We start from the raw sequence: 25,400 nt of genomic DNA, 5'->3' as shown, positions 1-25,400 counted from the left end.
GGCAAGTATGCGTTTACAGTTAATTTCTAGCAGTGGAATTACTTGGTCAAAAGATAATTTTGTTAGATATTAACAAACTGTTCACTGATTTACACTTCGGGCAGTATATGCTCCTAGTGTCCCATCTTCTTAATTTTATACTCTTCTATGAAACATTAGAACTTTCACCAAGCTACTACATATCGATAGTATATCATTTTAATTTGTATTTTTATAATTATATTTAAGTGCAAGCATTTTTCTGTATTTTGGGGACATTTATATTTCTTTTCTTTTGACCTGCACATTCACATATGTATCTACTTTTCTGGGACCATGACTTGCATTTGTTCAGTATCCTTGCATATCCAACAAATTGTTGGGCACAAAGACATCCAATAACTATCTAAATTTTACTTAAATAGTACATGAGCCACATAAAAAGAATCTAAAATATTCCTTATTAAAGTGTAAGACCCTTCAGGCAAACTGTCATCACTTAAGATCTTCACTCTCACAGAATGACAAAAACAAGATCTCTTCTCAGGAAATTTCTGTACATTGTGAAGGAGAGGAAAGACTTTCTCTACCTTCTTAGGTTCTGTGGCTGGAGTCCATGAATGAAACTAACAAGAGAAAAATTAACAATGGAAAAGCGTGTAAATTTTACTTGATGTTAATATTTTAATTTTTACATGTGCATGGAAGTCTTCATAGAAAAGAAATTAAGAGTCAAAGAAGGGCTAGACCCAGAAGACTATATACCAGTATAACAATGAGAGATAAATTGTGGAGATGTGACAAGACAATAGGAAAAGGGGTTTGGGCTAGGGGCAGTAAGCTGTAAGGATGTGATTAAGAATGTATGGTAAAAATTAATGGAATATAGGGGTTATTTTAGTAATATTTGCTAGTAGAGATTCATATCAGTGTTACCTCCCCATCTCTGGTGATAAGAATGTTCTTCTTTCCTGGTACAGAAAGAATGTCCTTCTCAGGGGAAATTTATGTCCTGTTTTTAGGGAGAAAGTAGAAAATCAGGGAGCTCTTCTTGCATCTACTGTTTCTCAATGACCTTTAGCTCAAAATCAATATGCTAATATGGCATATTTGGGGGTAGCATGTTCTGATCCCCATATAACCTTATTTTGACACACTAGGAAGTAGATATTGTTAAGGGAAAGGTGCTTTGTTTCTCACATGTATTATCAAACACCTATGTACTAAATTTCCAAAATAACACTCTTCTATTTTGCTTAAATTATACAGCAGCAAGCGCCTAACTGACCTTCCTGGTCCCTCTCTTATTCTCCACTAATTCATTCTCCTACCACTGCCACTGTGAACTTTCTCAAATGCAAATCCAAGATTCTTCTATCTTAAAATTGTTCAGTAGATCCCCAGAGTCTTCGTAATAAGGTAAGAATGCCTTCATTTTCCAGCCAAGCATCCTGCTTCTTCAACCACTGGCTACAATTGCTAGGAGTACCCCAAGGTCTCTCTCACACCTTTCTACTGTAGTTCATGCTGTTCTTTCTAGAATATTCTTCCATCTGTTCACTATCTTGCATCCTCATTTTTATCCTTCAGGAATAACCCTTTCATGACTTTTGCTAGAAAGCCTTCCCTGAACTATTCTCCTAACCGTAAGAGTTTCCCTGGGCTTACCTCTATGTAACATTTAATTCACTCTCTTATAAATGTTGGTCTAGTGATCTGTTCCCAGTAGACCAAATTTCTGAAAGGCAGGAGCCATGTCTTACTCCTCAGTACCTAGCATAAAGTCTGCAACACTGCAGGGGCTTGATAAACATCTACTAAATGTAAAATTAGAAAGCAGCTATGCCGATAACAGTCTATAGAAGGAAAGGAAAGGATCAGCCTTCTCCCGTATTATCTTAAGTAGATGGGATATTACTATTCACATATTGTTTAATTCAATGCCTGATGCCTGGATTTGTGCCTCCAGAGTTAAATTATCTACCATATGTAATAATAGTTCAATGTCTAGAAAATAGTCCCAAAATGCTATGTCATTAATATTTTCTTAACCTGAGGGAAGATACTGGCATACAGGGAAGATATTCTTCAGAGGACATATAAAGTATATTTAACAGAGTATAGAGAAGATGGTGCCTGTGATTTCTTAGAGTACCAAGCACTTGTGGGAAGCTGAATCCTCTCTGTTTTGTGGATTTTTTAATAAACACATAGGCAGGAGAGTTGATTTTGTAGAAACCAGAAGAAAGAGTATGATTTCCCATTTGTATGAGTGTTTATTGCATACCTCTATATATACCTGGATTGATGTGAGATGAAAACACAGTAGTCTTTGTTTATGCATCGTGTTTCCCACCTTTCGCTATAGAAGAAATGTGATCCTATTCCAGATGTCATAATAATGTAAACATCCTCTGATAGCACTTTTAGGAGGGGAGAAGAAATGTCTGGCAAGCATAATTCTCATGTCATTCTCAACTAGCTGCCTTTTCAGCTCCTGTTATTCCTCCCACCACTCTCAGAGCGTGTTCTCCTGACCTTCTCCCTACAAAGTCTTCCTCAGACAACTCATCCATTTTCCCATCTTTTTGCTCTCATCTATATGTCTTTCTCTTTTAGACTTGGCCTTCCTATGAACATTCATTCAGCAAACATTTAGTGAGGATTCAATATGTAAAGAAGTCAGACATGACTGCCAGACATGACTCAGTCACACAAATGGGCAGATTGTTACACACTGAGATGACTGGTTTGTAGTAACCATGGAATCTGTCCAGACGTCTTCTCTCAGCCCTGCCGTATCCGCCCTTCATCCTGCTCTCTGTCCAGAGAGGCTGATAGATATAAACTGCATCAGTGGACTTCCTTGTCCTCTGGCTTCTGAAGGCACTCAGCTAATGAAGATCGAAGAAAGAGGGAGAAGGAAGTCAGGGGCACTCTTCCCCAGCTCCCTCCTTGTAGGACTAACTCAGGCTCACTGCAAAACTCAGCCCAGGGTCACAGCTCCTCTAAAGGAGGCTCTCTATCCACATCTTTTGCCTTCTAGGTCTGGTCACTGCCCCTTCCTTCTCCCTTAAGGTCTAAGGGTGGCACCAGCTCTGGTATTCATATGGTCCCATTTGGATCCCCTGCCTGTTCTTACCTTTGTAATAAGCCCCCTCCTCAAATTCTCCCCAGATCATCCTAATATGAGTATGCCTAGTGTTTCCTGCTGGGATGTTGACTGGGAGAACTTGTGGTAGACTTAGAACTCAAGCAAGGCTTCTCTGAAGTAATATCTGAGCTGAAAGCTGAGGACTGAGAAAGACATATCGATGATAAAGAGAGTCAACTAGACCATTGTGAGAATACAGACTAAGGATGTGGCTTTCCTGTGAAGCCTGAGAAGAGTATGGTGGTGACGGTAAGGGAAAGGTACAAAAAATGCTGGGGAAATAGAACCAGGCTATGCCAGGCTTTCTGCCAATGTGGTGATTTGGGATTTTAACATAAAAACAAATTTTGAAAATCTTATTCTGGTTCGGATTATATGGAGTCCAGATTGGCTAGAAGAATAACATAGGACAGGTGATAGAAACATAGTCTAGGATAATAGCAATGGATTTGGAGACACATATGCAAGAGCTAAGTCTAAGACTTAATAATGGATCCTTAAATGTTTCCAGCACTTTGCCACATGGAGAAACTTTCAAGACCTCAGATTCCCTCTTGTGCTAAACCAATTACTTCCATCATCCCAAACTGGTTTCCTCTCCCCATTTTCCAGTTAGCTCAGTGGTGCCCATTCTATTTCATTCCCCTAGAATCCAGACTTTAAACTTCCTCATTCTCTCTTCAGACTGGCTTCCTCCATGTGACAGGAAATGGGATCACCAGTGGCATCTGAATTTTTCTTTTTCAGCTCCCATCTTCATTGTGAGACTCTCTTTTTCAGATCCAGTTTGAGAAGTTCAGGGAAGCAGCGATTGGCCGATATTAGCTTGGGTGTCCAACTCTGGACCCGTCTACATCAAAATGCCATGTGGTTAGAGGGGGCTATTCCAAGAAGAAGGGAGAGGAAGGAGTCTTGAACAGTCCCTTAGCTCTCTCCTACTGTGTCTTGAAACAAGATTAGAATTGTTCCTTAGCCATAAGGGATAATGGTAGGAGAAATTGGTACAAGTATAATGAAAACAGATTTTACCTCAACATGAGGAAAAGCTATTGAATAGCCAGAACTATTGAAGATGAAATAGTAGGTACACAGTTTCTGACAGTAATTAAGCACAGATTAGATACCTAGTTGGTGGGAATGTTGTAGAAGGGTTTCAGAACATAGATCGGGGTTATTCTTCAACACTGAGAATCTGGTTAGAGATCTCTGAGGAAAACAAACCGAAATCAAACAACGGCATCTTAATACTTATTCAAGTCCATCTCAAGAGATATATGAAAGAGGGAGTGGTGGCCAGCACCTATAATCCCAACACTTTGGGAGGCCGAGATGGGAGAATCACTTGAAGCTAGGAGTTAGAGTCCAGGCTGGGAAACATAGCAAAGCCTTGTCTCTACAAAAAGTTTTAAAAATAAGAAAAAAAAAGAGATATGCAAAAGAGTTTCCAACTTAGATTTTAAGATCCATTCTTTAAGTGGGAGACGAATTCTATGAAGAAATGCTATTGAAAGCACTTTCTGTATGTTTTAGTTTTTTAAAAAAAAGGAACACATTTTCTTAGTTTTTTAAGCTAGTAAATATGTTTCTGAATCAACATTCTGCTTCCTGAGGTAGAAAATTAAATTTTTCTTTTTTGGCTGTGAAGAAGCAGGTGTGTGTCCCTGAACTGTGTGTGTATATTGAGCACATGGTAAGGAAAAAATAGCATGCTTTTAGCAAGCAGAGAAAGAGCAAGATGGAAGAAGAATGCAGAGTGGGTTACAACAGCAGCGTTATTTATTGTTTTGGAAACTTTCAATACCAAGTACTACTCAGTATTCTTGGCTAAGAAAGAGACTCTTTCAGTAGTCATACTTTGGTAAATATTGGGGGAGCAGCTACTCTTTGCCAGGACCTGTGCTGGGAGCTAGAGTCTAATGAGGGGGATGACATTCATCAAATGATCAAACAAATGAGGTAATTATGAGCTGAGATGAGAGCTCTTAACAAGATCACAGTTGCTCCAAGAGAAGATCACAGTTGCTCTAAGATTCACTAGTTTTTCAATCCAGTGAAAGGAACTCAACTAGATTGAAGAGGGGATGTCAGAAGATTTCCCAGGAGTGTGATGCTTGAGCCAAAATACAAGAGTTGGGTATGAATTTACCAGGCCAAGGGACAGTAGAAAGAGGGGAGGAAAGCATGGTCTAGACAAGGGGGCATAGCCTGGGCAAAGGCCCAGTGATGGTAGTGAGCACACCCAAGGAACTGAGAGAAGACCAGGGTGGCCAGAGCACACGGAGTGAGAGGGAACATTGCACCACATAAGGTTGGAAAAATATGTAGAGACTAGTCTATGCAAAGCCTCAAAGGCTAAGATAAGGGTTCTGGTCTTTCTCCTGAGGATGATGGCTTCCCAATGACACTGGAGAGTTTGAAACAAGATGATCATACTGTCAGGTCATGTTGGCTATATTTTGAAGAAAAGAGGAAAAATGAAGCCAGGATGAGTGAATATGAAGGGATCAAGTAACAGTGTTTGCCACAGATAACACAAGCCAAGGTAAGTTGCTTAGACCTTGGTGGTAGAAGGGGAGATCGTGAGAAAGGTGGATTCAAAGCTATTTAGGAGGAAAAGTCAGCAGGAATTTTCATAAGAACCTCAAGCATTTCTACTTTACAGTTCCTTTCACTAAGGCATAGGTCATTGAACTACAGCCTGTAGACCCAAATCCTGCCCACTGCCTGCTTTTGTAAATAAGGCTTTATTGGAATCCAGCCATGTCCATTCATAAACCTATTATTTATGCCTGCTTTTACAGCACAACCATAGAGTTAAATAGTTGTGACAGAGACCTTATGGCTCATAGAACTAACACATTTTGTGTTTTTGTATGGCCCTTTACAGAAAAACTTTGCCAAGCATGTTTTTCACTTCTTGAAATACCATTTCCATGATATCCCATGATGCAGAAGTTCTTTATTTGGAGCCCAGAGGTTCATATATGGCCTTTAAACTATCTCTGACCTCCTGAAATTAGAAGTAAAATTTTGTATTTATGTATATATTTTTGGGAAACAGTTTTCAACAGCTTTTAAAAAGAATCTATGAATTCTTTTTAATGTATCTCCTGGTCCTATCCCCAGTCTGTTCTCAGGCCAAAAAAGATTTTTAAAATCTAAATCTCTTTCAGAGAATAAGAAATGTACACTGATAGCAAATGATAAATATCATTAAGTATGGATAGACATTGCTGCAAATTATTAAATTCCTAATATAAGATCCCCAGTGAAAATGTTTTATTGAGCTGGCTTCTTTGACCCAGAGCTTTATGATGGCAGGTAGCTCAGTGCTGTAAATGAAAGATATATAATAATTATTGCCATGTTTTAGATTTCTGAAATAATGACTACCCCAAATAATTATTTAAATGTATGCAAGATTGTAGATAGCTCTATTGCAAGCAAATTCCTTCACAGGAACAAATGGATGGGTACAGCTCATGTTCTTTTTTTTTTTTTTCTTTCTGGCTAGAGTGTGTCCTCCATCAGACTATGACTCTTTGAGGGAAGGAACCAATAATAATTTATCCTGAAATTCCTGAGGCCTGGCACATAGCAGTTCAGTAAATGCTTACTGTATATATAAAGAGATGATTAAGCTAACTTGCTCTCATATAATGCTGTCTATATATATGTAGACATATATATGTGTACATATACGTACATTTATAGGAATCACATTAATAAAATCAATGTCTGTACAATTTTCTTGTAAACACAACCTCATTTTTAGACAAAGGAACTAAAGCCATAGTCTGTCTTAACTGAGGACTTTGTCCTTAGTTCTAAAGGTATCTGATTCAGCTGTATTCAGGTAATGTCTACTGTCTAGCATGCAGGTTGAGCGAAAACAATGTGGCATTCATTTAGGGCCAAGATTTTAGTATTAAATCAATCTGGTCATTATAAAAATTCACAAGATTTTATTTATTCTTCATCTGTTCAATATTTTTATCTGTGTATTTAATACAAATCCATGGTCTTGACTCTTGAATAAAGCACCTCTTCTAGCAGCAGTACTCAACGTGTGCAGGTGTGTCTGGGAGCCCTCTTCCTCCAGTTTCAAGAGGAGGGTAAGAGTGGGAGACATACCTGAGTCCTCAAAAGGAAGGAGGAAGAGGAGGCTCCTTCCTGCATGTGCTCAGAGAGCAACTGAAAGGATGTTAATCTACCAAAGGAAATGGAGGCTTTTCATTACAGGGAGATAGTGTCAGTCCTTGGCATAAAAGGATTATAGTCAGAGCTGAAGAAACCAACCAGAGTATCAAGTCCAAGGGGCAACTATGGAAATGGTGGAACAACAAGCAAGAATAGATTCTGGAGCACAGGTAGCTGGGTAAGAAGCAGGCCAGGGAAGTGGTTCAGAACTAAAGCTAAGACTGGTGTGTGGTGAAGAAGCCTCAGCTAGAACTCCCTATTCCTTGAATGTTTGCTGCTTACGTAAGGGAAAGTATGGAGGTTTAAAGGAGTTGAACAAGGATCAAGACAATGGGTTAGCATTAAATATCACATATAAAAATGTAAACATGTAAGATGCAGATGCTAGACTGCACATTTCTGCTACTATCAAGTCACCAAAAAAAGAATGCTCTTGAAAAAATAAAATTATTAAACATATATTAAGTAAAATGAAAAACAAAACAAACAGACAAAATACTACCAGAGTGGGGAAATGGTATAACTTGGAGCATCATTTCTCAAGGTGTGTTCTGTGGTCCCAAAAGATGTAAACAAAAACTGAATAGTTACATGGTACTGAATAGTTACTGAATAGTTCTAGATACATAAATTTGAGCAATGCTGCATACTCTAGCCTCCTCTTGGGATACTCACAGTGTTTTAAAAGCTCTGAAAAGTCCTGCAAGAAAAATCCTGGTTGATTTTGTTTGGCCCAAAGTTGTTTATATTTTAGTTAAAATGAAAACAATTCTTTTTACCTTTTACTTTGTAAATGCTTACTTAGTAAAAAGCTAAACAAATGAGTTAGATGCTTTGATTAAAAATTTCTTAATTATATAAAATCTTCTAATTATGTGTTAAAATATCATCACTTGTCAAAAGAACTCTGTAATTCTTTTTAAAAGATAAAACTAGATATACCTGATACCAGAATAAACTCACACCATATACCAGAGTAAACTCAAAATGGACAAGAAATCTAACCGTAAAAAATGAAGCTATGTACTGGAAGAACATGTAACTGGAAGAAAACGGGTGAATTTCTACAGAACTTAGTTGTAGGGAAAGGCTTTATAACTATGACCCAAACTACAAAGGCAATTTTTTCAGATTGCTCATACCTTTGACTACATAAAAATAAAATCTTTTGCATGGCACAAAGAAAAAACACCATAAACAAGGACAAATTATAAAGTGAGGGAAAGATTAAAAATCTGATAGAAGAAAGGTCAAAAGATGTGAACAAGCATATATATGGCACATGCATACATATATGTCAACATGTATTTACATAAATGCCCTTAAATATATGAAAATACAGTCAACTCCACACATAATGAGAACAAATTCAAATCAAGCCTACTTTAAAGTATCAGTTCTCACTTCTCAGATCAGAAAGCATTAAAATATTTGACAACATATTCCACTAAAGTTGCTCTCGGGAAATCAGCATTCTCATACATTGCTGGTGAGAATGAAAACAGGTACAATCCTTGTGAAGGGAATTTGCCAATATCTAACAAAGTCAAATATGCATTTACCTTTTGTTCCAGGAATCCCACTTTTAGAAATTTACCTTTTCACAATGTACCTCTAAGTATACAAAAATAAACATGCCCAAGCTTATTCATTGAAGTGTTAATTGCAATCATTGCAAAACATTGAAAACATGCTCAAACATAGAAGGTGAAATAAATGATTGTTCATCCATATGGTGGACTATTATGCCATTCTAAAAAAAGAACAAGGAAGCTCTCCCTGAACAGGTTTGGAATGATTTCTAGGATATATTGTAAGCTGAGAAGATAAAAGTACAAAAGAGTATTATAAGATGCTACCTTTTGCATAAGTAAGAAAGGGAATAAAAAACAGACATGTAACTATTCAGTTTTTGTAAAATGAAACACAGCAAGACAATACCAGAACTAATGAAATTTATTACCTCTAGATGGGTGGGTAGGAATAGAGAAGTGATGAGGTGATGGGAACAAATTGGAAGAGAGAGGAGGATGTGACTCTTACCCCAAAAGTGCCCTTCTGTAGTTTTGACTTTTGGTTGTTAATGTTGTATGTAATCAACAACCGCAACAACAGTAATAAAAATCAACGAGAATGGAGAAAAAAGCCTAAAATGTAACACAAAAGGAAGCAGATGACCCTCATTGTATTTCGAATGACTAACATACATTAAAGATGGGGAAAAAAAGAACTCAAGTCAGTTTTGAATATGGTATTTTGACCAAAGAAGAAAAATAGCTGTAAGCAAATCAAGAACTCTAGAGAGTAGGTTTAGGGTGTTTCTTGTTTGTTTTCCTTGGCAATTCTGACACTACTTTCAGTATCTTCCATAATTCAGGGAGTAAATATCTTGCGGATAATGGAGGCCAGCTTCCTCACTGTTAGAAGAGGGTTACAAATACAGAAAGAAGAAAGATGAGAATGAACCTGTGGTATTGGATTAGTATTAGAGGAACCAATGTGAGTGCAGTTATAGATCACGGATCATCAGATGTTTTCAGTAAAGGAGCAGAAAATAAATTACTTAACTCTGCCGTGGCAGCACATAAGCAGCCACAGACAATACGTAAACAAACGAGTATGGCTGTATTCCCATAAATTTTTATTTATGGGCACTGAATTTTGAACTTTATATAATTTTCATCTTTCATGAAACATTATTTTAATTTTTTAACCATTTAAAAATGTAAAAACCATTCTTAGTTTGCAAGCTATACACAAACAGGCAGTGGGCCAGAGTTTACTGGCCCCGGTTTAGATAGATGTATAGGTAGGTCAGTGGATACATAGATTAAGAGACAGAGAGCAAATATGATAAAATGTTAACAATGGGGAAACTGGGTGAATGATATACAGTAGTTCTTTGTATTCTTCTTGCAAGTTTTCTGTTAATCACAAAAAGAAGAACCCTGTACTTTTCATAGCTACTACTGAAAAGGAAAAACACTGATTAAATTATTGGCCGAAGAAGTGAATGTCTTATTTCATAACATTCACACAACTCTCACCTACGCTTTTCCCCCCAGGGTAGCTCCTACTGTGGTTATATAGAATTTCTGATTATTAGCTGGGGGTGTCATCGTGTGATAACATTATTTTCTCCTGTTCATCCTTGCACTTCGTCACCCTTAATGAGTAATGAGGTCACAGGGCTGGTAATTTATATACGACCTTGTAATTTTCTATAATGCAGGAATTTTTTTGGTCTGCTATAATTAAGTAGACTAAATAAACAGTACTTATCAGAAAACGCCCTTAGCTTGGAAGTCTGACATATCCTTTCTGATGTGTCCTTAATGTGTTATTATGAAACTCAATTACACAGCGTGCTCACCTTATTTATTTTACCAGCCATAATCTAGTGATAGCTATGGTGAGCTGTGACTGAAAGTATCATACAATATTATAAGTAGGAAATAAGTGATTTTGACATTACTATGCTTTTTATGCTGGAAGAGTGAATGGTTTGTAAGGAAAATCTCTGCTGTATAGACTGGTAACCATTCTACCATCTTTTACTGGTTTAATTCCAACAAAGTCCATTTCTACCCTGGTTTATTTGTCATTGTAGGTAAGGCCACACCATGATCTTCATTGATAATGAAGATGGCAGAGGTCAAAGCTGAAATGTATTGAGTGCTAACTCTGTACCCATATTCATACCAAGTATTTGTCTTCCATTTTTTTCTATTTAATCCTAACACTCAACTCTGAAGCACAATTATCATCTCCTTTTCACAGATGAAGCATAGCCATGCTAAGTGACTTGGCAAAGTTCTTACTATAGGAAGCATGGAGCTGGGATTGGCCTGCATAGCCAGTGCTCTTAGCTGTTGGTTATGACTGTCTCCCATTGTAGATTAAGACCATAGGAAATACAGAAATTTAGAAGGAAATTATGTAATTACAAAGACATGCTTCTATTGAGAAGAATAAGGTAAATGATAAAAGGCACTTATAGCAGTGCAAGAAATAGAATTCACATTGGAAAATCTTTTACATTCTCCTGCCTGCTCCCTACCGCTGAAGAATCTCAGCAGTAAGTTTAGAGATGAGAAGGGCTTGAAGTAGAATATGCAGTGACTCAAGCCTTCTGGATGTTGCCAGCTTGAATTATAACCCCCAGGCATCTACTAGAGGGAGCAGGAGAGTGGGAAAGTGTGCCGTAGGAAGGAAAGTAAAGAGATGGAGAAATGCCCTCACACCCCACCTTCTTTTGCCTCCACTGCTCAAAAGCCTCAAGTTAAGGCTGAGGGACTCCTACCACTGTGGGGGCCCATGGTAACTCCAAGACTGACTTCAGTTCCAAGTCACCTTGTGGAATGTGATCATCCATGACATGTGGCATGTGACTTTGTCAGGCTTTCTTACCCAAAGCTCATAAGGAGCTTCGTCTCAGCTGCATTTCCTCTGAGTTATTGAAATATTTTCTTATGTGAAAAGAACTCTGCTATAATTTAATAGCAACAATAATGAACTTTTGAGAGGAATATTTATTTAGTTGAAGTATTTCTCAAACTGGCCAGTTAAGTGATTGACTTCATATTAACCAATTTACAAAACTGGATATTGCTATCTGGACATCTGTCTTTCTGAGATATGAATGAGGAAAAAAAATGTTTCTTTGTGGAAGTCCCAGGAAATTGAAAATCTGTGTGAAACATAAAGTCGATATATGAAATTCCAGACATGTTCATTCACTTTGTTTTCTTTTTAGGGACTGGTTAAATTTGTTGAGCCCACCAATTGTTCCTCCCAGTCAACAGCCGGCTGAGCAGCGTCCAGATTCCTCTGAAAGTTTGAGTGCTCAAGGTGGGAATATGAAAAATGCTATGCGTAAGAAAATAAAAATAATTTACTGTAAGTAGAGAGAATCCATCACTTTGAAATGCCACTGTTTTTATTCAATGTTGATCACTTAGTCTTACATACCCTAAATGAGGTAACCTGAGCCTCATTTTTTAGAATAATAGGTTCTTTACAGCTAAAGAGAAGATGAGAGAAATTACCCTTGTTCTTCTAAAGGTTAATTCCAGGACAAAATATAGTTTAAGGTATAAGAATATGGTTTGGATGTCAAATTGACCTTCATCTGAATTTCACCACTACCAATTCCCACTGTGTGACCTTTATGAATTTTGATTACTACATCTATAAAATAATACAAATAATAGTTAGTGCCCCCCCCATTGAAGATTCAATGAGGTGCTGTATATGAAGCACTTAGAATAGTGCCTACCAAATACCAGCTGTTGGCATTATTATACTGCAGACGCAATATTTTAACATTACTCAGATACCTGTTTCCATGAATGAAGAGATACAACCTTTCCATTAAAGCAGAAGCTGTCACGTAGCTACAGTAGGTATTAGTAAGATAAAAATCAGAAAGAACCAGGAATGAAAATTTGCCAGGTGTTCATTTTGTTGGCGTGAGCCATAAAGATGAACCATTTGTTTCTGGTTGTAAGCAGGAAACTTGACTGTCAGGTGTACGTGGTGGAGGAACATAGGAGAATCTCTGGTGAAAACTGAGGAGCTGAGATGGCAGAGGCATGGGGTCATCTCAAGTGCATAATTAGAGTGACAGATAACCTCAGGGTGGGACTCTCTGAGACAGTTTTCTGGGTTGAATTTTGAAAATGGAAATGCTGTATCTGAAGCTTTAAAAAAGTGGAAGTGAAACCAATATAAATTGCTCCAACAAAAAGGCCAGTTTTTTTTTCCCTAACTGCCCCAGGGAAAAAAGTAGAGCATCACATTTTTCTTCAGGTATGGAGAATTCAGAGTGAGAGCTCATACATCTGAGTTGTACGTCTTGGCTGCCCAAGGGATGGAGATGTCTCTGTGATTTACTATCTAAAATAGATTATGCCCCTCAAATTGGGAATCTTTTTAGAGGTGTGCATTTATAATTACTTATGACAGAAAAATAGAATCTTGGCTGTCAGGAGGAGACCTTGCTGTGAGGGAACAAATAATGTGTTATGTTAGGTGTCCTAAATAAGCCACAAGAACTGAGAGCCTGGTCCTTGAACAAAGACACCCAAGATATATATTAGCAAGAAGCAGCTGGAAGGATGTCCTAAAGTCGCCATTGCCAAGCTCAGTTCTGACAGCAGGAGCTCAATTATGTTGAAAGTAAACAGAACTTACATTGAGGGCAAATTCAGAGCGTTGTAGAAATGTGCGGGCCAGTGTTAACCAGATCAAACATCCCTTCTGCCTGTCACCCTAGATTTTTATCAGCTGTCCCCTGCCCTTTTCTCATATGCTTGGATGGTGTGTAGTTGATAAGTTCCACCAAAAACTAGCATTTTCTATTTACTCATCTTCCCCTGTTCTGATATGCTTGGATGGTTTGTAGTTAATTAACACCATCAAAAAACAGTATTTCCTGCTTGGTTAATGGCATGTTAATTGCATAGTTTTAGGCAGTGTAAGACAATCCGTACTTACCAGTATGCTGAGATAGAATTTCCATCTGTTCTGCTAAAGTGTCAAAGAAAAATTATGGGCTCAAGTTTCCAGTTTATATCATCAGAAGGGGAAGGGAAGCATGGTTGTGAGCAGTCTAGAACCTTTCCTGGGTTCTTGTTGCATGCCACCATTCATTTAGCACTTACTTTATACCAGACACTGAGTCATTACATTTAACCCTCACCCCACTACCAGGAGGAAACTCTGTGTGTGTGTGTGTGTGTGTGTGTGTGTGTGTGTGTGTGTGTTACAGCTAAGGAAACTGAGGCACAATGTTCTCTAATGACTTGCTCAAGGTCCCGCAACTACTAAGTCACAAAGCTAGGATTTGAACCCAAGCAGCCTGGCTCCAGAGCCCAGCCACTGTATTTTTATCCTTTGTGAGTTTTGAACTAGGTAAATAGATTACCTACTCAAAAAATAGTGTCTAAAACCAAGAATTGAAATATTACTTTTCCATTAAGAGTTTCTGAGTTACAGGAAAAGAAATTAAAATATCTTAAGGGCTCAGTGGCTAAGTTCTTTACAAAAGAAAGAGATATGTCTGGTCACCTGTCAGCCCTGGGCCTGCCCCCCACCCCACCTCCCACCCATCCTTGTTAGAAATGACCAGTAGCCACAGTTGACCAGATCCAGGGCAAGACCAAGCGAGTGAACAGCTGAATGAAGGGCAGGATCATTGGATATGGAACTGCCGGGCCTGGGTATTTGCTTGTAGCTTATCTTAAAGGCCTTCCCAGACAGTCTTACCTAAGTAGCCCAGTCTGCCACTGACTGTGTTCTCTCACTTCACCTTCTAACATATTCTGCATGCCTTGTCACAGTTCGTAAATCTTTATCTGTCTACTTGTTTATTGCCTTTCCTCCTGAGTAGGCTGAGTTTTTAGGAGACTGTCTGTTTCCTCACTCCTGGATCCTTGGTATCCTGTGCAAGTTCTGGCATATATTAGATTCTCTGTATTCTCATTAGAAAGGAGACAAGAAGGAATAAAGGGAGGAAAGGAGGAAGGGAAATATTCTTTAACTTGTCCTTTTTTTATTACAAGCTTCGGGGAAAAACATAGAGCAATTTATTGAAATCTGACTTTCCGTTTTCCCCTCATTCCAATTTTGTTGGTATTTTTGGTATATCTCTAAAATTTAACCATGAGAGTATTGAACTTTGACTCATACATTTGGCAATAAAAAAGTTATAGATCACCTTATGCTGTGGCTCTTAAACTTTATTTATAAGCAGTAACAACTTTTCTTTCAAGTGAAATCTCATATGGAATCCTCATGTATGGAAGCGATCAAAGTTCTGCCCTGGGGCTCTGATTAACCAGTTAAAAACACTAACGTGGTCCAACCCCTCAATTTGCCTAAAGAGGTAAATGACTTGCCCAAGATCAAATGCCCAATCAGAGCCCTAGCTGGGATTAGGGCCCAGGCTTCCCCCACATCAGTGCCCTTTCTACAGAACCATTTCACTGGGGTGTGAATGTGGTGCCTGAGGACTGATTCACAGGGAACAGTATCGCCCACCTTTGGACTTCTATGATGTAAATAATAATAGCTAGTGTTTATTTCATCTTCCTGTGTTCTTGGCCTACATCTGCACTTGAATTCTCACAATAGCCTATGAGATGTGGATACTATTATTATCCCATCTTCCACATGGTCACTCTGGGACATAGAGCAGATCTGTGGTGTGCCAAGCCATTATACCTCTGTCAGAGATGGAGACGCCAAGATGCATTTGTGCAACTGGAAGTAAAACTGCTTTTAACAGCAGGGAAAGATAGTCTGACTGATGTATTATTCTAGAAAACCAAGCCATGCAAAAGTAAATGCAGGAGTTCTATCTGGCCCTTGAGTCAGAGGTTCCTGGCCCTGTTTTCTTCAGTAGGAGTTTGTGTCACAGCTAGTTTCTGCTCAGCCAGGATGTCTCAAGTACATGAATGCCACCTTCAAGTGAACAGCCTGGTTTCCAGCACAGCCAGCCAGCAGGAAGAGCATTGCGTTCGGATCTCTGACATCCAACTGGATGGGAAATGGTCAGCTCTTCACAACTCCTCCTGGGCAATAACGCACTTGCTGAATATCAATTACCATGGGCATGGTGCCCTTAACACTTACTAAAATGTGTTTTCCTGGAGCTTGTGTGAAATGTGAAAATGGGAAGTTAAGATTTCAGAACTTATTTGAGAAAACTACTAAACTGACCTTTTGAAAATGAACCATACTTTGCTCAAAGAATAGTTGTCAATTTGTTTTTGACATTTGTTCCTTTACAGTTATGACTTTTAAATTATTCATGCTTACCAGCTCCAAAATGGAATAATAATGACACTCTCTTCAGGCCTGTAGCCCTCTCTTATAGTTTACATAGATTTTGAGTAAGAAAGGCATTCAGAAGGAGTTTGGGAGTTGCCTAAGTCTTATAAAAATGATATTCTTATACCTTTTTCAAGGCAAAGCCACACAGAATATTCCCATATGGGCACTGATTAATCTCCCATGAGATATAAATAGGTAACAGATGCTTATTTTACAGATGTAATATCCAAATTGCTAATAAAGAGTTTACAGAAATTTTATGGCTTCTCACAGCTAACCAGAGAGAAAGGTATCTGGCTGACTACTCTTCTCCAACAGAGAAATTCTTTCACTATTCTACTATTAACTGCCACATAGTTCTTTGACACTTACTTAATACCCTGAGTCTAAAAGTTGCTGAACAACTACGGTACCCCCAGTGCCTAGGAATTAGGAGAATGGTTTGATCTATTCTTTTGATCTTTTTTGTACCTTGAAGATTTATTTCAGATGCAAAGGAGACTTTCCCCAAAAGAGCAATATTGGTTATATGAAAACAATAAGCCAGCATTAATAAAGCATCATTGTGTACCCGACACTGTATGGATTTTTTCTGTGCGTTACTTCAGACCACCTCCCAACACTGCCTAGTGTGGGGTTATGTTATGTTCCCACTTTACAGATGAAGTAATGGGCTAGCCTGGGTCACAGACCCTGAGTGTGGATCAGGACACTGACTCAGACCTGTCTGACCAGAGTCCACACCCTTAAATCCCACACTGGAATATGACCACAGAATCCCTATTTAGGATAAGAACCACATGACTGAAATGTCCACTGTAGTATTTTTAATTTAGGAAGCTGTCTGTTCTCGAAGCTTTCTGGATAAAATAGTATTTACCTTGGTACTTTTCTTAGACCTAGCACTCCCACCTCAACTCTCAGATTATAAAATTATAAAAATGATTCATCGTATTTCTAATATTCTTGAATGCAGAGCCCCCGCCCCTTCCCCTGTGAGTAGGGTGATATTTTCTCTTACGTCACTATCAGGGTCCTGGGGGAGTCTTCTCTGAAGGAAGTGATTAGAGAAGGGGGATATCAGTGCCTCACTAGTATCAAGAGATGCCTTCTTTTCAGGGCCACTAGGCATGAACTCTCTGTAGAATGAAACACATTGCAGGTGTCTGAGGCTCTCTCCCCTATTCCAGAACCACCCCACCTACCTATCCCCCACATGCAACCGCAAAGGCTAGTCCCAGTTTTTCTTGCTGGAATTGGGATGCATTTTCCTATAGCTCAATTTTGATACCTTGCTTAAAATCAGACGCCTAAGAGACTATGGACTCTGCTGGCTTCAGAGCTCAGTACCTTGGAGAGGTGCCTTCCTTCATGTGTAACAAAGTGTGTTCAGAGTTGTAAACCACACAGTTACAACTGCACATCTGAATCACTGCATATTTATAAGTAGAGACTACCTGGAAGGAATGAAATTGTAATTCCTAATTAATCATCCAAATTCTTTAACATGTTCCCTAAAATGGCATTTTCCCAGTAAAATACAGCCACCAGTTTTTACAAAAGGGATAATGTACCTATTGCCCAAATGACACCTGAACTATAATAATGCCATGTTACTTACCTTCCAAAAACAATATAGCCCTCTTATTGGAAGAAAGTATCATTTCATCATTTTCATTCAATTGTTGGTTATTTATCTTTCTCCCATTTGAGGGCATATGTTGCTGAGAACCCATATTCAACAATTTACAGTGGGCTTTCTGAGACTTCAGTGTGAGTTAATTTTGCCCTACTATGAGAAATGTTGGTGGTAGAGTTTGCAAGCACCCAGAACTCAGCAGAATCTTACCAAAAATGTCATCTTCATTGATCCTAAGGCTGACTGCTCCCAATGGTGATCCCTCACTGTTGAATTGCTTAAACAATAGTGTATTAGTATGCACATAAAAATACATTCAATCAGTTCTCAAGATCTATAGGAGAGAAAACACATTAACTTTTTAAAAAATTGTAGATGGCAGTGTCAGAAAATCGAAAATCAAGTTCAATGTCTTGATTCAGAGATTTTAAATCTGATAAACTAGTGCCGCATCATTTATTTTCAAGCTTGAAGAGTTATCTTGTGTGTATAGGTTTTCTATTATCTACAGTTAAAGTGCATTAAATATAGATAATTAAGCATTTATATTAATTGACTTTCATGAGGTGAACCGGAGGGCTTACTTACCCGAGCTGATCTACCGAGAGAAGGGCAGCCTATATTGCTGTACTTGGTCTGGCTTCACTGGTTTTTCTTCCGTTATTGCCGTTAGCCAATTTCAAAGTGGATGAGGCTGAAAGTTTGTAAATAGATTATTATCTGAAAGGTAATTTGATTTCTCTAGAAATGGCTTTATTATGTGTAGAGGAGTAAAAATGTAATTTGGACCCCTATCCAGATGCTCTTAGTCTAGTAGCAGAAAATGGTTTTATTTGTTAATTTGTCCTTCTAGAGTTTCTGTAGTCAATCTTTAAATAGAGCAATTTAGCATTTTGAGGAAAAACAAACTCAGCTCTATCCAAGAACATAATTGAAAATTACCCCGTACCCATGCACGATAATTACCTTTCAAAACATTTCCCAGTGCTTGACATCATAGTGGTAATTGCTTAATGATATTATAATTTCATTACGTAGGGACTATAACGGCAAAATGATGTAGGTTGGGCTTTGAAAATTAAGTTACAATGAAACAAAACCTTTTATGTAAGTTTAAAGCACTTCAACAAAAAATTATACATAATCTCACCCAATTTTTGCATGAATGTCATTGTTGGTAGTTTTAAAATTCATCCATTCGAAGCTCTGGTACTAAAAAAACCACAAAACCTATCTTAGTCCCCATGGTTCTAGTGCATGAGGGTCCCGTTCTGTAGTGATATGTATTGGAATGAATGCCTTTACATCGCAGTTACTGCTCCAGTTTGTATGCATTTTGTAGCAAAACCTCTACTAGTGAACTGGATCTACCGCGATCCCTTTGCAAATAGGTGATGAAGACCCATGGCCCATTACAATGGTGTTTTCATCTTGAAAGATGCCCGACTGGTTGTAAATATATTGTGTTTTCTCATTTAATAGCATCAGCTTAAAATTTATTTTTTTGGAAAGTACAGGTCCCTGAGAGTTTGACTCATAATCATTATTTCTCAGTGATATGTGATTTAAACATTACACCCGATGGAAAAAAAATAGCTTTACTTTTGGAAACATGCATGATTTTTGGTATAAGAACTGTTGTTTTATTTAAAGATGAATTTATCATAATGTTCTATGTAAAACTAATTGGGGGGCTTTCTATTTCTTTCAAATCCACTATGTTTCAAATACACTATCAAACAGACTCAATTTTGGGGTAGAGAAAAAGGTATAAATGCACATAACCCTTCTTGTGTCTGGTTCACATATCCTGTTTTCCATGATGATGGTGATAACAATGTTTACTGAGTACTGAGTACTTACTGTGTGTGTGCTGAGTGTTATTTACTCCTCACAGGAATGATGATAGGTACTATTATTATCCATACTTTACATATGAGGACGCTGGGGCTCAGGGCAGTGAATTTCCCAATATCCCACAGCTGTAATGTGGTAGAAACGGAATTTGGACTCGAGTCTGTCTGACTACTTCCTTGTCTAAACATCATCCTTCCTGCCTCTATGAGGCCTTTTCCTCACACTTTAAGCTGTATCAGTACTTCCATACTGAGTTACTAAGAAAGTTACAACCAATGGCTCATGATTTATTTGATTATCATCCCCAATAGTAACTATCATTCATTAAACAACTACTATGTGTGCTGTGCTATGCATATTACCGGTGTCTAATTTCATCTTTCTCAAAACCCTACCAAATAGGCATTGTTACTCCCATTTTGTAGACAAGGAAACCAAGGTCCAATAAGGTGAAATGATCTGTAGCCAGCTTTCAGGCAGTAAACAGCAGCACTCCCATTCACCCCCAGTGGACTGGATTCTAGAGCCCTTGAGTTCACTTAGTGGTCAGCAGTAGAGCCTTCCAGTTAACACCTCATTAATCTTTAGTAGCTGTTTTTTTTTTTTTCATGTGTTTGTGTCACATTCACAACTAGATTGTGCCCAGCTCAATCACATAGCAGATACTAATTGATAAACAAATTTTCATTTCTTTCAAGTGCTCCAAGCTTTAAAGGCATAATGGATTGACTATCTGAAAGTAAAGAATGTACATACTCTCCTTTGATTTGCAAAAGTGATCTGAAGGGGGTCATTTTCAAAATGGAATGACCATTTAATGAGTACTCAGGGACTCCGAAGATAACAGAAGATAAAGGAAAGGCAGCCTTCCTTCTCTGAGTTCCTGTTCTTAAGCTGTGCAGGTTGCTCAGGTCATCTACCACCATTAATGTGGTATTTAGCAAAGCCCTTTCATACTTCCAAGATATAAACTGCTGTCACCCAGAGTCACAGAAGCTCATCTAAAACACTGCAGGGATCATTGGATCTGGTCCCCTGTCCTAAGCAGGGTTCATCTACAAAATCTGTACGATGGTTGCACCACTCTCTGCTTCACACTTTTCAGAGTACATGTTTCATTTGCTGGTCAGCTTTAAATGCTTAGAAAATTTTTCCTTGCGCTAGGCCAAAAGAAAAAAGAAAAAGAAAAAGAAATGGCTCCTTTAAGTCCACCTGTTGATTCTATTGCTTCCTCCTGGAACCCCAGATCTTATCTTCTCACTCATGTGCCACCTTTCATATGCCTGAATCCAGAAGGGCTGCTGTTACCTCATCAAACTTACTTTCTTGGAGTTAACAAGCTCATTTCCTTTGGGCTTGTGGAATTATTTGCCTTTCCCCTACCCCAGGGACTCTCTCATCTTTAACAATATTTTTGAACTATGATAAATCAGATTTCTTTGTTTTTAAACCTGATTTATTAAAATGTAGGACACCTTTAAATTTTTTGTTAGTCTTTTCCACGTCTAAATTCCTTTAATGTAATAGCTCCCAATTAAACATGTTACACCACTCTTTGAGCAAAAACATCAAGGTCCAACTGAACAGACTGGTGCAAAGTACTTCTCTGACCAGTAGAAAGAACACTGAACTCTTAGTCTGGAAACTGAGAGTTTGTGCCCAGCTCTGCCTGTCACTCACCAAGCAACCTCAGATGAGCTGTTCAACTTTGTGAAGCCTGGTTTCCTCATCCATAATATGGGCATGATAATCCCTGCCTGTTTCACAGGGTCATGAGGGCCAAATGAACTGCTGCATGAGAATGCTTTCTAAACTGTCAAGGACTCTACCAGTTGAGGTATTAGCAAGCAAGGCAGATGTAACCATTCATCAGTTGAACTCCACTCTTAAGGACTGCTAGCACTGCACTCAACTCACAAGAACCAGCTGGTTTCACATTTTACCTGCTTCTCTACACAGGTAGAGAATAGGGACTGTTTCGTATCATCATGACCTAAGCATCTAGCTCAGTGCCCGGCTCATGGAAGGATCGTTTTAAATGTGTTTTTGGATGGTTGGAAGAATGGGCAGAGGAATGGCTGTGGTACAGTTTCAAATCCCAACTCCGCTATCTAGGCACCACTTCCTTGGACTTAACTCCTGTTTGTCAATGCCCTGACAATGTTCAGGCACCAGCTTGGTCTGATTTTGGCTGGGTCAGATGAAACACCAGGACCACCAGCACCACCCTTCCTCTGGAAAGTGACACTTAAGATCATGGGCTTTTATTCACACCTTCAAGAAACATTCCATTTTTAGGGAACCTCTATTATGAGTGAGCCCTGCACCATGCCCACCATCTAAACTCTTGTGGAGCTCAATCTGGTTAGCACATAGCCCAAAGCTTCATGGTGTGGTTTGGTTTGGGTTTGGTCTTTAATAGCCTGTGCTTGATTGTGAAGCTGAAGGCTGAAAAAGAAAAGAAAAAAACAGCCTGTGCTACTGAAGAGAGAGGATTGTTGTCTTAGTCACCTCTTTCTCCCTGTGCCTACCCTCTGATCTCTGGCTGAGAAAGTCTTGACCTCTCAGCCTCTGAACTCATTACATGAATTTTCAGAAGTACTCAGAATGCACTCACTTGCAAATATGAAAGTACTTGGCACAACACTGGGCACATAAAAGGTACTCAGGAAAGAGCTTTGTAAAACAGTTTTTTTTGTTTTGTTTTGTTTTGTTTTTCATTGTATGCCATCTTTTGGAAGCCAGCAAGCCTTGATGATGACTTGGACAATAGGAGTCTCTCTGTCCAATCCATCTAAATGGCTGCCACAAGAGAAACCATCAAGTCATGTTCATATCCCCAAAAAACTTAACAGACTTCCCCTCACCACTAATAAAACTACAAATTACCTGACATTTTGTTTTCTGTGTATATTGTCTGTTCTCTGTATCTGATAGTTCTATTATTTTTATTCATATTTGTTTGGTAGCCTTTTTAGGATAATTGAATGGGATCAAGTTTTCTACTTTATTAGTTTGCACTGTTTTGCATTTTGTACAGCTCTGGCCCATGAAGAAGTTCAGAACTGTGACAATTAGTTTTGGATCCGGGCAAGCTTCCTGATTCTAATGAGCATAACCCTTAAGTCTTTTGGCCCTCTCCCTTTCTTCTTTCCCCTCCTGCCAGTTCTTCACACTCCGTTTTTCTTGTCCTTTATCATGAAATTGGTTCTTCTGGTCACTGGTGTTTCTTCTCCACGTAGCACCACATGTGTAGAGTCTCACCACTTCCACAGTGCTCCTCCCTTACAGCCTAAACCTTCTGCCTGCCTAAAGGAAATCTCCCAGGAGAGATGGTGCTTCCTGCTTCACTGCCCTTGTTTAGGAATTCCAGGCCAAGCCAACAGCTAACATGTCTGTGGTTCCCCTTCCCCACAGGTGAAGAAGACCTCAGTGTGGAAGAAGACGAGGAAGTACTGACTTTGTTGTATGACCCTTGTCTGAACTGTTACTTTGACCCCCAAACTGGGAAATACTACGAGTTGGTATAATGCCTCCTTCCAGGGCAGAGAACAGGCGCTCCCAGCTGGAGCAGGATAGCAGTTCAGGGTCTCTTAAGGAGTCACTACAACTTGTGTATTGGGTGATCACAAAATCAACAGTAACTGAGAGAAATGAATTCGTTTTGTAAATAATTCCTTTTATAGATGAGTATGATTTTGAAACTGAAGAAATTAATACAGAGGCAAGATTTTAGGACTTTGAATTGGTTCTTATTTGTTCTCATTCTACATATAATTTTGTTTGTTTCAGATAATTTTATGTAAACAAATTAAGAGTTATTCAAATTTTTTGCAGTGTTAATCTGTAAATGATGGCTTGATATACAGAAAATGTATTTTTGTTTAAAAGATGCCTGGGTACCTATTATTTTATGACATCTGTATTAAAAATAAACTATGATGGTTAGAAGAATAGCTTTTAAACTGCTTCTTTTCATTCACTCCACTTTGTTTTCCAGAATATTCCCATGTGATACTTCCCTTCTCTTCAACTCTTAGAAAAGGAAACATTGTAAACTGGTCAGACTTTATGATCACATTTTATTGGCACTGGCCCCACTATTTCCATTTCATTATAGTTCACCTAGAGTTTGCCAAAGATCACAGCATTGCTAATCACTTAAGCTGCCTAGCGCTGTATTTTTCTTTAAAAAAAAATATTTTGCCAATTATCTCTGAATTCTAATAATAGGTTCACATGTAGCTCCATAGATCCATATTTAACAAGAAGTCACCGCTTTGAAATACCCCCATCACCACCACACACACATACACACTGCACACACATACACACACATTGCACACACACACATCACTCACCACTCCTGTGGCACGGGCCTGGAGAAGTCCCAGAGGCTTTCTTTGATTTTTAAGTTCATGTCCATGTAACTCTGCTTGCTAGATCACAAGGAAAAAGTCTTGTGCTTCCTGCATTCAGGTAGACAGCCTTGAATTGTGTGCCAGGAATATTAATATTGAGCTCAAGGAAGTACTTATTATATTAGCTGGCATATTTTGTTATTTAATAAAGATTTTTAAATAAAGAATAGTACCATGGAAATGAAATGTTATTGGTGTACAGTTGGATTTAATGGTGGCACTATAATTTCATTTAATACCACTTGATAGAGGAAGTAAGAGCTCTTTTTATAGGAGTAGATTTTTTCCTGTTCCAAGTATCATGCATTATTTAGAACCATATTCCTCTTTTTTCCTGTTCCAAATATCATGCATTATTTAGAACCATATTTGTGTTTGATAAGCTTTTAATCCTGTTGTTCACAAAGTATACCTTCGTTATGAATTTCCGTCCAAGATCTTCAGACTTACAAAATGAAAATGAATAAATTAGGCTTTCTAAAGCATGCAAAATGATTAAAATGTTAGGTTTTCTTGGTTATGACCTTAAATACTGGAATAGGCTTGAAAGGCCTTGTTTCTGCTTTAAATAGTCTCAGGACCATCTATATAAAAAGGGAGTCAATTAAAATTTGTATTCCTGAAGACTTGTAGTTATAAATATCAAAAACAACATGAGCTAGATGAAGGGGAAAAAAACGTTAGGATATAAGAGTGCCTCAAATGCCCCAAAACAGAATGCCGTAAGTCCTCTGAATAGATCTGGGCTAGGACCTAGAGGACTGTAGTAATCTCTGTCGGGATTCTTAAGCTGCAAGCAACAGACACTCTTGATCCCAGAATTCAAAGACTTGCTGAATAATCAGGCTCTGGGAGGCACAGGAATCAGAGCAGCTCCAGAGATCCTGATAGCAGCAACCAACAGTTTCTCATGATGATGGCTACCAAATTGACAGTGCCGCCTTTTTCTGCCTCAGGTCTCTGCTCAAGGAGCAAGAGGGTGGCAGGCTTAACTCATCAGTTATTCCCAAGACCACATGGAACAGGAGTGAGATAGTCGCTGAAGGAGGAGAGGGCACTGTTAAGAAAATGGGGAGGGATGTCAGGCAGGCAAAAGCAACAGATGTCTATCCTGGGCGTCTAGAAGCATTGGCTCTGCTGCTTGTCTCTGATTGAATTTGCCATCTCTCCTGTCTTCTCTCTCTTCTGTCTCTTCTCTTCTCTCTTTTCATACATTTCTCAGCTACTCAATCCACCTGCCAGAGCACTCAGCCACTCCAATGCCCGTATACCCAGCCATTCAGAAATGTTAACTCCCAATTTCAATTCAAAA

The 25,400-nt window shown here is 38.6% G+C and overlaps 1 protein-coding gene across 7 annotated transcripts in view; it reads left to right on the top strand.

The window, feature by feature from the left end:
• Window positions 1–25,151, top strand: part of CFAP20DC (CFAP20 domain containing) — a 287,993-nt gene extending 262,842 nt beyond the window's left edge. For 4 of the 7 annotated variants that reach the window (XM_074404464.1, XM_074404462.1, XM_010330936.2 and 1 more), the window contains 2 exons: window positions 12,090–12,232; window positions 23,085–25,151. In XM_074404464.1, coding sequence (XP_074260565.1) covers window positions 12,090–12,232; window positions 23,085–23,197 — 256 coding nt within the window. In that variant the 3' untranslated portion in view covers window positions 23,198–25,151. The remainder of the gene's footprint in view (window positions 1–12,089; window positions 12,233–23,084) is intronic. The other 3 variants (XM_074404460.1, XM_003943106.3, XM_074404463.1) reach the window with 3 other exon arrangements.
• Window positions 25,152–25,400: the final 249 nt, after the last annotated feature.

The sequence above is a fragment of the Saimiri boliviensis genome, chromosome 8 (assembly GCF_048565385.1).
Source record: "Saimiri boliviensis isolate mSaiBol1 chromosome 8, mSaiBol1.pri, whole genome shotgun sequence".
Lineage (NCBI taxonomy): Eukaryota > Metazoa > Chordata > Mammalia > Primates > Cebidae > Saimiri > Saimiri boliviensis.
The sequence above is the reverse complement of the archived record's forward strand: the minus strand, read 5'-3'. Positions and strand labels throughout refer to the sequence as shown.